Source organism: Lepidochelys kempii, chromosome 16, assembly GCF_965140265.1.
Source record: "Lepidochelys kempii isolate rLepKem1 chromosome 16, rLepKem1.hap2, whole genome shotgun sequence".
Lineage (NCBI taxonomy): Eukaryota > Metazoa > Chordata > Testudines > Cheloniidae > Lepidochelys > Lepidochelys kempii.
Genome location: NC_133271.1, coordinates 19,570,755 through 19,584,818, shown reverse-complemented (window position 1 = coordinate 19,584,818; position 14,064 = coordinate 19,570,755). Strand labels below are relative to the sequence as shown.

The 14,064-nt window shown below is 43.4% G+C and overlaps 2 protein-coding genes across 5 annotated transcripts in view; both read right to left on the bottom strand.

Moving 5' to 3' along the window:
• GFI1B (growth factor independent 1B transcriptional repressor) overlaps positions 1-14,064 on the bottom strand; it is a 528,565-nt gene that overhangs the window by 340,539 nt on the left and 173,962 nt on the right. The window lies entirely within an intron of this gene.
• Positions 1-14,064, bottom strand: part of CFAP77 (cilia and flagella associated protein 77) — a 105,849-nt gene that overhangs the window by 11,862 nt on the left and 79,923 nt on the right. For 3 of the 4 annotated variants that reach the window (XM_073313871.1, XM_073313870.1, XM_073313868.1), the window contains 2 exons: positions 6,856-6,958; positions 3,400-3,501 (listed from right to left, as the gene is read on the bottom strand). In XM_073313871.1, coding sequence (XP_073169972.1) covers positions 3,400-3,501; positions 6,856-6,958 — 205 coding nt within the window. The remainder of the gene's footprint in view (positions 1-3,399; positions 3,502-6,855; positions 6,959-14,064) is intronic. The other variant, XM_073313869.1, reaches the window with a different exon arrangement.

Here is a 14,064-nt window from a genome sequence, read left to right as displayed (position 1 = left end):
TGATTAATGCTTGTCAAACTCTATGTGAGAGCAAAGTATTAATACAATATCGGTGTCCATTCAGGGTGCCTTCCAGAGGAGGGTCTCACAACATTTTGCAAACATCAGTTGAACTTTACAACCCTTCCACCCCCCACCCCATTCCCCTCATGAGATGAGAAAGCTTTATTGTCCCCATTTTACAGATGGGGAAACCAAAGCATAGGATTTGCCGAAGTTTCTTGGCAAGTCTGTGGCAGACCTGGAGTGGAACCAGGATCTCCTGCCTTCCAGTCTTGTATCATAGCAACCCTTCTCCTGAATCCCCAATTACCCTCCACAGCTAAATAACGCAAGACAGTATATTAAGTGCCCTGTGTGTTATGGGGCACATTAGACCAAAACATTATGCTCCAAGGCCGAGAACCATCTGCTGCACTGCCGTCACCCTCCCTCCTTGCCATTCTCTGGGCTAGTGTGGCTGAGAAGAATACGCCTTACCCATACGCTCTAGACAGCTGCCATAAACTGGCTTTAAATGCTCCTCCTTCCTTGGGGGAAATGTAGCAGTGGCCAGGAGGTATAGGGGGTTCTTTCGAGTTTCCCCTGGGTAATGCAGAGGCCCCCAAGAACAGAGGGTGGAGCTGGAGAGCCATTATAGTTAAAATCCAGCTGTGGGCTGTCTGATTTGTGGAGCTCCTCATCTCTGCTGGAGCACCTCCCTGCTCTGCTGGACCTTAGGAACCATACAGCGCTGGCTTCTGCTCCAGAGGCAGAATTCTGAAAGTGCACAGGAGTGGGGCATGGCGAGACCAGGGTGGGCTGGCTAAGGAGCAGTGACGAAGATTGCAGGAGATGGTGCTTGGGAGAGGGTTTCTTGAGAGAAGTAGGAAGCCTGGGAGAAGGGGGCTGGTCTAGGGGAGCTGTTAGACTTTAAACTGGTCTATAAACAGTTCTGAGTGCATAGACTTTCTTGCACTAACTGATAGGATCCAGTCCAGATGCCGTTTAAGCCTTATGAGAAGCTTCTCCTGACCTCTTATGGATTGGAAATCTAACGGGAACAGACTCTTGAGACTTATATTGTTTATTAACTCATTGATTTTTTTTTTAACCCCATCACCAAAGCATCGGGACATATTATATAGATTAAAGGTAGCATCATGTTAAACTGCCTGCATTGACAGCACTATCTGTCTCCTCCCTGTGCCATCATATTCAGTTTTCACTAAGACTGCAGCCACTTAACCACAACCAAGAAAGTGCTTGTGTAAAAAGATACCTTGCACCATGCACAAAAGGTTGGATTATACCTCCTGATTCTGCCCTGCTCTGAAATATCAGGAGACTAGGCTTTCTTGTATGATTCTGGTATTGCTCCTTCTTGTTCTGGCTGGAATTAAATAAATGCAAAGCGGGCACAACTGAAGTTCATCCAACTTCTTAAAACCTCAACAAACGCTTGGGTTCAGTGTAGTTCAACAGTTGAATCAGTTAGTATTTTAACAGAACTGTTTCACCACCCCTCATATGAAGTTATAAGTGGGAGATATGTATTAAGACCAGGGATTGGAAAACATTGAGTAGAGGTACATGGCCATGGAACTGTCAGCCATAGCACCATGCATCTTCTTTGTTTTATTATTATTGCTGTATTAACTTGGCAAATAGTTTCATGGCCGTACAATGGAAATATTTAATTTCCCTTTATGGGAACCCTGCTCTGAAGCCCTGTTGAGCATTGCCTTTCCCAATCTAAGTTTTCATATGGACTGATAGCAAATCATATCTGCAGCTGGGGAGAAGCAACGCTTTCCAGATTAATGTAGTAAGAAATAGAAGGATTATGGAATCGATGGGCCTCTACAGAAAACTGGCTAAGGCCTGGATCCCACAAATGGAACAGTCCCAGCAGACCAAGGGAAGAGCAGATAGAGAAGAGCTTGGAAAAGAGAGTGCATGAGACTGCCTGTGTGGGCAATATATAAAAACTCAACTACTCTCACGGACAAAACAAAAGGGGGAGAGTGAAAAAGAAAGAGAGAGAGTGAAAAATGAATAGTGATGGAAAGGTCCAGGGTGAAAGGAGCTATAAAGCAAAGGCATGCCCCAGTATCTTGTGTGACTTGCACAATCTGTTTAACAGCGATCGGTCATGTTCTTTCCCTGACATTAGCTGCAGTAGCAGCTCCGAGCTGACAGGCAGCTGGGATAAATGATTACTGGCATATGCTAATAGGACAGACTTAGGCAGGACGTAAGAGGCATACATCAAGGTGGTGCAAAACATATTTCCTGGTCGAAACTCTGCAACTTGTGTAAGTAGATTAGCTTCAGGAAGCCACGAATCCTCTTCGTTGTTTAAACTGCAGTTTAAATCAACGTAGCTGCAAAAACTAATTCCCACCCCCCACCCCGAAATGGTGGCCAATGCTAAGGGGTTTTTTATAATAGTATCTATCAATGCCAGATGTGGCCATGTAAACTCCCCACAGGTTTTGGATTCTCAGGCTTTCAGTTGTTTTCCCCTTCAGCCTAGCTCCCTTCTTCGTTTTCTTTGTAAAATGCCCCCTGGCTCTGTACTTGCGGTCTCTCTGTAATTTACACCACAAACAAACATCCCAGAATTCAAAAAAGCACCCAAGAGTGCAACGGGGGGGCAGAGATTAATACAGTGAGGTGCTTAGATCCCATGCTAGGACATGAAACCTTAACCTTGTCTCTTATCTGGATCAAATTAGGTAAGTGTCATGTGGTTCTATAAACCTCAGCAGACCCTTCATTCAATCTCAAGGAGACTATTGTCAATCAGACAGTTTAGAGGAATACCAAGAGTGCAGACATTTCTGGAAACCTGTAATTCTCAGGGTAACAATACTTCTTGAACCAAATTAACCCGGCGTGGTATGAATTATTTATAGAGCTAAGCAACAAGATGGCACACTTTGTAAATGCCTGTTTTCTGAACAGTATTGCTTGCTCATTTCAAGGGTACGTTTGAGGTTCAGTTATTAATGAAGAATAAAAGATCTGGCTCGTATTAAGAGCGAGGCATAAAAAGATGCGTTTCTAATCTGGCAAAGCTGCTGAAAGTGTTCACAAGAATTTGGCAAACAAATAGCCTGAAGGAGGGAGTGACTTGGAGGTTCCTATTTCCTCCATATCTGTCTTCTAGGCCCCTATGCTGCAAACACGCACATTCTTAACTTCAACCCTGTGAGTGGTACAACTGAAGTCAATGGGGCAATTCACATGCTTAAAATTAAATATGTGTAAGTGTTTGCAAAACTGGGGCTTTAGATTGCAAGCTCATCAGGGCAAGGGCTGTCTTCATTGTTTGCTTTGTACAATAATACCAAGCACACTGTTGTATAGTGTTAAATGGGGTACACATGTATCTGTGCAGGTGCCCAATCATACCTTCTGAAAGTGGGGCATGTGCCAAAGGGAATCCAATTTCACAGGCTGTGGTGGTTTTCTGAGAAGCGTGGTCCGAGTTTCATAGACTTTATTTTTCTGCAACTAAAGGCAAATAAGATATGGGAAATAACCACCTAGGAACAATCCTATTCCAGTGAAGAGATGCCTTCATGGATAAGATGATCTCCAATATGCAGTGGCAATTTAGACCTCATCCCGACAGAATTATAATTTTGTGAATTAAAGACATTTCTTGATAAATCATTTTTGGATCGATGGTCTTTAGAGGCAGCCTTTGGGTAAAGGGGATACTCCTATTTAATGGGTCTCGGTTTTCCTCTCATATTAACTTTTAACTCTAGCTGGCATTTATGCAGAGAACATTTTGCTCAGGAAAACCTCAATGTTCAACAAATGTAATAAGCTGATAAAACCATGCAGAAGCATTGTTTTCCTCATCACTATGGTGCAGCAACCCCTGGAGTGAAACAGGGCAGCTGTTCTGAAGAGAAAGAAGAAAATTATCCACATTTAACTGAAAGGCAGAGGGATTTTAGATAAGCAGATGATGTAGTTCTGATCTGAGCAGGGCATAAAGGTTAATGGGCCTACTCTTGCAAAAATGGTTATGGGATTCTTAGTGACCAAAAGTGATCAGGACCTCTATTTTATACTCCATCCCAAAGGGACCAGCACAGAGCCCTATTCTCCATGCTCGAGCAGTGGTTCAATAGTGACCCAGGAGAAGAGTCCATCTTGCAAGGTGTGGATTTCTTGACTGTTGGCCATTCAAGTACTATGCTAGCATGACCATGCTTAGCTTGTAGCACCTGATAGACACATAAAGTGCTACAGATTTTGTGAACTTTTTTGGCTATATGGTGAAACCTGGGATTCTGTATCACCTAAGTGCAGTCTAGTGTTTAGGTTTGCATTCCTTAATTCAATAGGAGATGCCTGCAGATTTCAGGAACTCTTGAGAAAATGGAGGGAAACACAATAGTCTCTCTAAGATTAAAAAAAAATCAGTCATTAATAGATCAGGTAGCAATGTATTTTCCAACATTCCAGACAGTGCAGCTGTAAACTAGCTGCTAATTAAAAACATTGTATTCTTGCACTTCAACTATAAAACATACTTTGTAATGGCAATAATACCGCTGAAATTGGTCATTACCATATTAACTCAACTCTTCCTTGAGCCATTAACTAATAAAACCAGTCATTGGCTGCTTTTAAATGTTATTACAATATTGCTGCATATAATGGTGCTGTGTTTCACACTCGGACGACCACTCTGCCTGCTGGAGACAGACAAGCAATGCTTAGATGCCTTTACTAATTTTAACACATGTTGGAAAGTATGTTAGGATGGTCACTGGTCCCAAGTAACTTGCACAGAGTCCATCTCTGGGGGTGACATTGTTCTGAGATCTTTCACTGTGACTCCCAGGGTAAAGATAAAATTCCTTTGAGGACTGCGGAATGTCAGAAGACTTTGGTCCCAATTGTCATTAACAAAAAAGCCGCTTCCCACTGCAGCAGCGAAAAAGAGGCCTTACTGTTAAGGACAATCAAGCCCATTCATGTTAATTGATATGAGGGTTTTCAATCACAGTGGGAACCTTGGACCTGATTTTAAATGGTATTTAGGCATCTAAAGATGCAGATTGATGCATAGTAGGGTTTTCAAAACTGCCTAGGTAGGTTAGATTCCTAATTCCTATTGAAAAAAGAACAGGAGGACTTGTGGCACCTTATAGACTAACAAATTTATTAGAGCATAAGCTTTCGTGGGCTACAGCTCACTTCACTGGATGCATAAAATGGAACATATAGTAAGATGTACACACATACAGATAAGTTGGAAGTTAGCATACAAACTGTGAGAGGCTAATTAGTTAAGATGAGCTATTATCAGCAGGAGAAAAAAAAACTTTTGTAGTGATAATCAAGATGGCCCAATGCCAACTCTGTCCACATATTTATTCAAGTGACACCGTCATAGGATCTAATCACATTAGCCACGCCATCAGGGGCTTGTTCACCTGCACATCTACTAATGTGATATATGCCATCATGTGCCAGCAATGCCCCTCTGCCATGTACATTGGCCAAACCGGACAGTGTCTACGCAAAAGAATAAATGGACACAAATCTGACATCAGGAATCATAACATTCAAAAACCGGTAGGAGAACACTTCAGCCTCTCTGGCCACTCAGTAAAAGATTTAAGGGTGGCAATTTTGCAACAGAAAAGCTTCAAAAACAGACTCCAACGAGAAACTGCTGAGCTTGAATTAATATGCAAACTAGATACCATTACCTTGGGTTTGAATAGAGACTGGGAGTGGCTGGGTCATTACACATATTGAATCTATCTCCTTAAGTTAAGTATCCTCACACCTTCTTGTCAACTGCCTAAATGGGCCATCATGATTATCACTAAAAATTTTTTTTTCTCCTGCTGATAATAGCTCATCTTAACTAATTAGCCTCTCACAGTTTGTATGGTAACTTCCAACTTATCTGTATGTGTGTATATCTATATCTAACTATATGTTCCATTCTATGCATCCGATGAAGTGGGCTGTAGCCCATGAAAGCTTATACTCTAATAAATTTGTTAGTCTCTAAGGTGCCACAAGTACTATTGTTCTTTTTGCGGATACAGATTAACATGGCTGCTACTCTGAAACTTAATTCCTACTGAGTCATTCAGGGTTAGGTGCCAAGGGGATTTTGAAAATTCCATTAAGCATCTATCTGCCTCTTTCAGTGCCTAAATACCTCTAAAAATCTTCCCCCGTCCCTAAAACATATACTCAGTTGTACAAATCTTGAGATTTGCACTATATAGCTATGGTGGTGTATGCTGACATAGAACAATGCTCTAGATACCTGCTAGCTGAAGCGAAGCTGACTTTAATGGAAAGGAAAAAAGAGAAATACGGACATTTCTGCAGAGGGAAAATGCTTTGCCGCAGAAAATGCAGTACTTTAAGATCTTTTTGCTTTGTTTTGATGGTGCTATTAGCAGCCAGGGAACCAAAGCTCCATCTTTAAACGTATCACTGATCTTAGAGCAACTGACATTTAGGGCATTGCCTTTTGCCCTGAAAAATCCCACAGGTATTTATAAAAATAAAAAGGGGATGTAGGGAGACCTTGCTTACCAGCAGCTCTTGTTCTCCAAATGCATTGCTTACATGAAGTGGCTTTGTAGGAAGAGTCCTGGCCCAACCATGGAACCTTTTTGAGCTGCTAGGGGCTGAGGCATGTCTCTCAAACCCTACACTCTTAGGGAGTGAGAGTATAAAAGCACTGTGCCCTCCACCCACTACTGAAATGTTTCCAACTCTGGGGAGGAACAAAGCAGTGGCTTAACAGTGGTCAGCAAAGCTACACAAGTTTAGGACAGGAAGTGAGGGATACTACATCCAAAGTGCTGTTACCTTTTTTTTTTCCACTTGCTGGGTATTGGCTACTGCCCTCTGTTGCTCCATCCACACCTCCTTGTACCTGTGCTGGAGAAGGTCGAAGAGGGGAGTGGAAGGCCTACAAAACATTCAGACGATAAAATCACAATGGGCCAAAGCATCCCACGGGTACACCCATTTGGTCCCTCTAAAAAAGACTTTGATTTATGTCTGCAGAGGATGGCAAATGCGACTGGTGAGAATGTTATGGTTATATCATCTCTGCTGGAAATACGAAAATCTGTTTTGATGAGAGGGCTCTGCTGCAGAAAGAAACCGTATCATGTACGCTCACACAGCACTAAATGCCCCATGTATAGTATTTGCTCAAGATAACCACGCAATATATAGTGTAAGCTTCCCTAGTGCATTCACCACACTCCGATCACCAAATGTGCCTTTCTGCACAATATTGGGGCAGCTTTGGTCTCCAGCAATAAAGGTCTCTAGTATGGTGGAAGGATCGCAGCAGCACCTTGCCTGACAACTCAGTCTGGGACCCAGCTAAGACTTAGAGACAGCACATTCTAGCCTTCTGGACTTGGGGCATCCATTCTGGGAACCAAGTAGCTCAGGGAAAAATGATAAAAGGCTGTGCTGAGCCTTCACATCAATATCCAAGAGCTTTGAGCTGTGATTCTGGCCCTGACAGGCCTCCAGAAGTCCTGCCTTGTCAGTCGTTCCCCACCCATCTGAGTGGTAGTTGCCTCTGAATTAACAAAGGGGCACAAAGAGTGAGGTGGTGTGACGAGAGGCTCTGAAGTCCATCAGACCTCCCATGTGCCAAAGAAGCTGAACCAGGCAACAGCAGGGCCGAACTGAAGGCCTGGCAGACTGGGCCTGGGAGGGGCTTCCAGCTGTAGCGGGACAAAGGGAAGATGCTGATAAACACCTTGCCCATTAAGCAACTTAAACGAGAGTTGAAATGTTCCATCAGAAAAATGATCCATTTGTGCTCAGAGAGGAAGGTCTTGAAAAGCAAAACCAAAAACCTCCTCCTCACTGACAAAGAAAATAGACATTCAGGCCAAGGTCTCCCAGTCTCATCGTTCACTGACCTCGATCCCTGCAATCAGTATACAGAGGAGCCAGAACCCATCACACAAACTGCACAAAGATTCACAGATTCCAAGGCCAGAAGGGACCACGGTGGTCATCTGGCCTGACCTGAGGTATAACAGAGGCCACGGATTTAATTCCTCTTTGAACTAGCTCAGATCTTTTAGAAAAACGTCCAATCTTGATTTTAAAATTTCTAATGATGGCAAAGCTACCCCTGCCCCCAGCATGAATCCAGTTGCAGGCCTTGCATTTCACACCCTGATTCCTAGCATGGTAGGTGCTCTTCAAATTTTCTGTTTTGCTTTGTTTTTGTTTTTTTATTCTATTTTTTTTTACCTCCTTCCCCACACTTCATACAAAACAACAACTACTATATCCGGGAAGGAAATACAATTAAAACAAAAGAGAGAGATTACGGTATCCCTGACACGGCGGTTTAGTGATCATTACAAGTGATGATGTCTGAAGTGGTGGGTGTACTCAGGCCTAAGTTTAAGCCCGACCCAGACCTAAATTGGATCCAAGACCACATAAGCCAAGCCCAAAAGAGTCTAATTATTTTCTGACTTGACCCCGACTCTTTCCCCTCAACTTAAGTCAGTGCATCTGCAACCTCTGGCCCATGGGGTTGGCCTAGTGGTGGCTCCATGCTCCGCTCCTGCCTGCCGTTGCCCCCGCCTGGGCTGTGTGTGTTGTGAAGTGAGAGGTGCTGTGATTCCTTGGCACACTCACTCTGCATTGCAACAGCAAGATGGTGCTGGCTGGCAGGAGCAAGGTAGGAAGCTGCCCTGGCACCAACCCTATGGGCAGGAGGAGAAGAGCTGACCTGAACCCGACACTTGTAATTGGGTCCTGTTCGGTCTGGGCTGGGTTGCGGGGCTCTGCTCTGAAGCTCATACAAAATTTTAATTTGTAGAACTACTGACTATAGGCCCTAACTGAAATCAGGGCCTCATTGTGCTAGGCCCTGTACAGACATAAATAAAAGGTAGGCCCTTCCCCAAACACCTTAATAGTTCAGATAAAATGTGGGAGCAGGGAAGGATTATTATCCCAATTTAACCAAGGAGGAACTGAGGCACAGAGATTAAATGGACTTGTTCAAGGTCACATAGGGAGTCTGTAGGAGAGCTGTCAACTGAGTCCAGATCTCCTGGGTCCCAGTCCAATGCCTTCTCCATGTGCACCAAACACATCCTGCCTCTTAAAATAAAGTTCTTAAAGTTGGCAAAGAACTGGGAGAACCTTCTTTTTTTTTTTCATTTTTTAAATTTTTTGGGGGGGGAGGGATGGAGTCTTAATAGTAAAAGTCTGACTTTAATATCACACTAAATACAGTGTTTTCGATGTGGCTTCCCAACAGGCTCCACTACACTAGCTGTGTGTGAACGGATACAATGGTGAAATGCTCCCGCCAGGAGGCATGTACAGGGCATGTACGATGCCAGAGGTAACATGTTCAGCACATGGCTTAGCTAAGCCTCGAGGAACAGAAGAATAAAGAGAGTAAAAAGGCAGCTGCTTCTCAGCTAGTATCCTGGCTAAATGAATTGAGCTGATAGTAGCCAGAGTGGCAAGCTGTGAGAATCGGAACTGTGTGTTTGCACCCTTCCTTCTTTGTGACTTTGGTCCGAGGAGGCAGGGCAGGTTTAATTTCACCAACCAATGTGAAAGATGGAGCAATAGCAAGGAAGCAGAAAACATCCTTACTGTGAATACAGTTCGTTTCCTCAGGGTGAGTTTCATGATTGAGAAATGGTCTGAAATAAACAGGATGAAATTCAATGACAAACGCAAAGTACTTCACTTAACAAGGAACAATCAGTTGCACACATACAAAATGGGAAGTGACTGCCTAGGAAGGTGTACCGCAGAAAGGGATCTGGGGGTCATAGTGGATCACAAGCTAAATATGAGTCAACAGTGTAACGCTGTTGCAAAAAAAGCAATCATTCTGGGATGCATTAGCAGGAGTGTTATAAGCGAGACACGAGAAGTAATTCTTCCGCTCTACTCTGTGCTGATTACACTTCAACTGGAGTATTGTGTCCAATTCTGGGTGCCACATTTCAGGAAAGATGTGGACTGATTGGAGAGAGTGTAGCGAAAAGCATAAAAAATGATTAAGGTCTAGAAAACAAGACCGATGAGGGAAGATTGAAAAAATTGGGTTTGTTTAGTCTGGAGAAGAGAAGACTGAGAGGGGACACAACAGTTTACAAGGTGGTTACAAGGAGGAGGGAGAAAAATTTTATTTAACCTCTGAGGATAGGACAAGAAGCAATGGGCTTAAATTGCAGTAAGGATGGTTTAGGTTGGACATTAGGAAAAACTTCCAAACTGTCAGGGAGGTTAAGGACTGGAATAAATTGCCCAGGGAGGTTGTGGAATCTCCATGATTGGAGGTTTTTGTTTGTTTTAAGAGCAGGTTAGACAAACCTGTCGGGGATGGTCTAGGTAATCTTAGTCCTGCCTTGAGTGCAGGGGACTGGACTAGATGCCCTCTTGAGGTCCCTTCCAGTTCTACGACTCCATGATGGTATTTCCAGCAGCAAATGTTAAACTAAAAACGCTAAATGATGAGTAAGTGAAGGGATCTTGATTTTACTATTTTTATAAATTCTCCTCCCCACACACCCTTCTGATGAGGAATTCTTCCATTGCAGCAGCAGCAGCCTATTACAATATGTAGCCACCAGACACCCTGCTCTGCTTACTCCTGTAGCATAGCCTTAGTTGCCACTACTACAATAGGAATGCTCTCTTCCAGGCCTGTCCAGGCCAACTGCTAGGTGGCATTAACAGCAAGAAACTACCACCACTGGCTAGCAATCAGGGCTACTCCTGTATCCTCCTGCACCAGGAGATTGTCTTCTGTGGAGAGAGCATGTCCTCTGGTCCACAGAACCACTCCCTTCTTATGCTTCTAAGTTTCCAGCAGGACTCAGTCTGAAATCAGTAGCAACCAGCTTTTAAATGCCACTCGTGCTTGGAGAATCTTTTAATAGTGCAGAAGGATGCCAGCAGTGTATATGCAAATACTAACTCTTCTGTTTCTGTTTCCTTCACCCCTGCGGTGACTTTTATTACTTAATTATTGCACGCCACATGCTTCAGAACAGCCTAATCTATGGTCGTGTTTTCTAATGATACTGGATGCCCAATCTAGCCATGTACACCCCCAGAGGCCATTTGTATGGGAAGAGACATCTTTCTACAAATCTACCATTTCATAGATCACATGCTGCTGGGGTCGGTCTTTTCAAGCATTTGCTTACCAACCAGCTGCTGACTCTAACCATTCACCAGCTGGCTAGCAAGGGGACACCACGACACAAAAGATTACACTGACTTGTCCCTTGGTTTCCTTTTCTCCCTCTGATTTGAATCTACATTCTAATCAGGGAGCTTGGCAAATTAGATACTAAAATAATTTACTAAAAGAAAATGCAGAACAGGTCTGATTGTGTGAGGTGCTGAGCACACTTTATCCACAGGAGAGGGCCCCCAGGGGAAAATTGGCAACTCTTGAGCAGGTAACTTAAATTTGACAGCCTGGTTTAGTAACTCAGTCTACCTGGGTACGTTTGTTTAGTCCTGGCAAAAACACAATACAAAGCCACACACATTAACTTGTTTGCTGCTTGGCTGATCGCCCTTTATTTACTGTTTGGATGGTATAGTGCAAGCCACTGTCCCAATGGTGCGGTGCTTGCATATTGCGTCATCGGAAAGCTGCTAATACAGTACCCACCAGTGTGACAAAAGGAACAGAAAGCATCACTGATTGCATTGGCTTGCAGTGTGCAGAAAGATACATTTGGAACACAGAAATGATCAAACTGGGGACAGAGCGGTGACACATCTAATCCACTCCCTCTGGTGTGTCACTTTATGGCCACCATCTTTCTGGTCCACTGGGATTCCCTCCCGCATTGTTCAGAAGGGTTGCTGCTGTGTGATGTTGCTACCCACCCCCCCAACAGACAGAGGGTGCTGCCCCACTGTATATTCAGCTCCTCTCAGAATGGATATGAAACCCAGGCTAGGGTCAAAGCACAATAGTGAGGGTGGGAGGAAGCTTGTGCTGCCAGTGTCACTGGAATATGTGTCATCAAGAAACAGAGGGATTCAGTCTTCAAGGCTGTCAAGACTGCACCTTCTACCAGCACTAATTTCACTTCTACATGGTACATAGGGGGTAAAGGTGTAAGTGTGGTAGGGATTCCACGAAGCTTTGAATACAGACTCTGGTTATTCGTTCTGCAACAGAGGCATGTCTTGTAGCTCCACGGAGGTGACTATTTAACTGTGTTGAATTTACTGGTTGAAAGATGAATTTGGGTTTGATCTTCTTCTTCAGGGATCCTTCCCTCTTGTGATTAATTACAGTGAGGTCCTGATCCTGCAAGGCTTTTAAGCACATGTGTAATTTTAAGTGACTCGCATGTTCAAAGTTACACCCATGCTCAAGTGCTTGGCTGGAGCAGGGGCTTACTATATCTTTTCATTGTGGATGCTCCACCTTGTTTCTCCAAGATCCTCTATGAGCTAAATGTGGAAAAGGGAGTGGAGGAGGGGGAAAAAAGAACAGTTCAGCAACAATAACTTCAACCAGAGAAACTTCAGAGGGAAACCCACTCTTCGTGGGTCAAATGCTGGTCCCACCGAAGTTGCTAGGCGTTTTGCCATTGATTTCAATGGGCCCAGGATTTGGCACTAATGCAGTAAATCTCATCTGCAGCCAGACCTAAGAGGAAATTCACTTTCACATTAGTGTTACTCAAGGAGAGGAGTCTCTTCCTGTAGCCCTGATTAAATGTCTGGGAACAGATGCCATTGTTCTAAATCAGGCAGACTTTGTTGTTGTTGTTTTGCAGATGCTTGTGTGGGGGGTGGGAGGCGGCAGCCAGTCAAAACATTTATTATGGATTAAAACAAAGCTCCTTCACAACAAGTGAGATCTTCTTTGTTTTGGCACAAGGGCCCTGCCAGGGGAAGGAGAGGAGAGAAAAGTTTTGATGTGATGTAACAAATTATTTATACCTGTGGAAAAAACCCAGCCTCTTCCGTTTATAGTCACCTTGTTCGAGCCATTTCTAATGCTGACATTTCCTACATAGTTTAAAATTTATTTATGCACATTTTCGAAACTATTACCCTTGGAACATTTTCTGTGTCTTTAATAGACTCCTCTGCTAAATTATTTTCAAGAGACAGGATTTATAACTACATTCTATAGAAATGACAGGCTCCTGCTAACTTGGTTATATGATGTGGTAGACTCTCCTGCCAGAAATCTCTTGGAAAAGAAACTTTCAGCCTTTTAATGGGTTCTTTTTACTGTAAAAATAATGTTAACTATAATAAAGTATTAACACACATTAAAATGAAATGGTGTAGACCTTAAATGAGCTACAAACTAGTTAAATCTATTCCCCGCAATGTGATCCTTCAGTGCTTTGCAACCGATACCACGGAGCCGGGATTTATCTAAAATGAAGGCACTGGGGACATGCAAGAGAAATGGTAATTATAATTTGCAAATATTAGTCTGACACTTTCTTTGTGTATGTGTGTATAAATCCTGACAGCTATGATTCATGCGTTCTGCCCAATAGTGCTCTACCGAGATTAGACGGGATCCTTTTACGGCAGGCCATCATCATATCTGCCGCTCATTAAAACTTTGTGGAGAACGAGAACTTGCAGAAAATAGGGAGCCGTCAGAACCTTCTGAGGGACTTTCGGTACACGCTTGTTGAAAGGTGTTTGAGAAGGGAGCCTTGGGTCTGACAAACTGGAATTTTAGTACTCCTCTCCGTTCACAGTGGGGCAAAATAATTGGTCATCAGTGACTACTAATTTGGTTTAGTAGCCAGAGGCATTTTTTTTCTTCCCAGAAAATCAATGACAGTGCAGAGGTCTGTTCAACGTGATTCAGCTCAAGACGGGTCCTCATTTAGCTCTTGATGCTCCTTCCACTGGAGACAGCTATTTTGTTACGATGAAATTTAAATCTATCCACAATACTCGACTCTGAGTGTGGCACCACTGTAGTCAAAGTTGTGACAGTTTCCCCTCAAACTTATTTTCGAAGATTTAAACACTGTCCATTAAAAA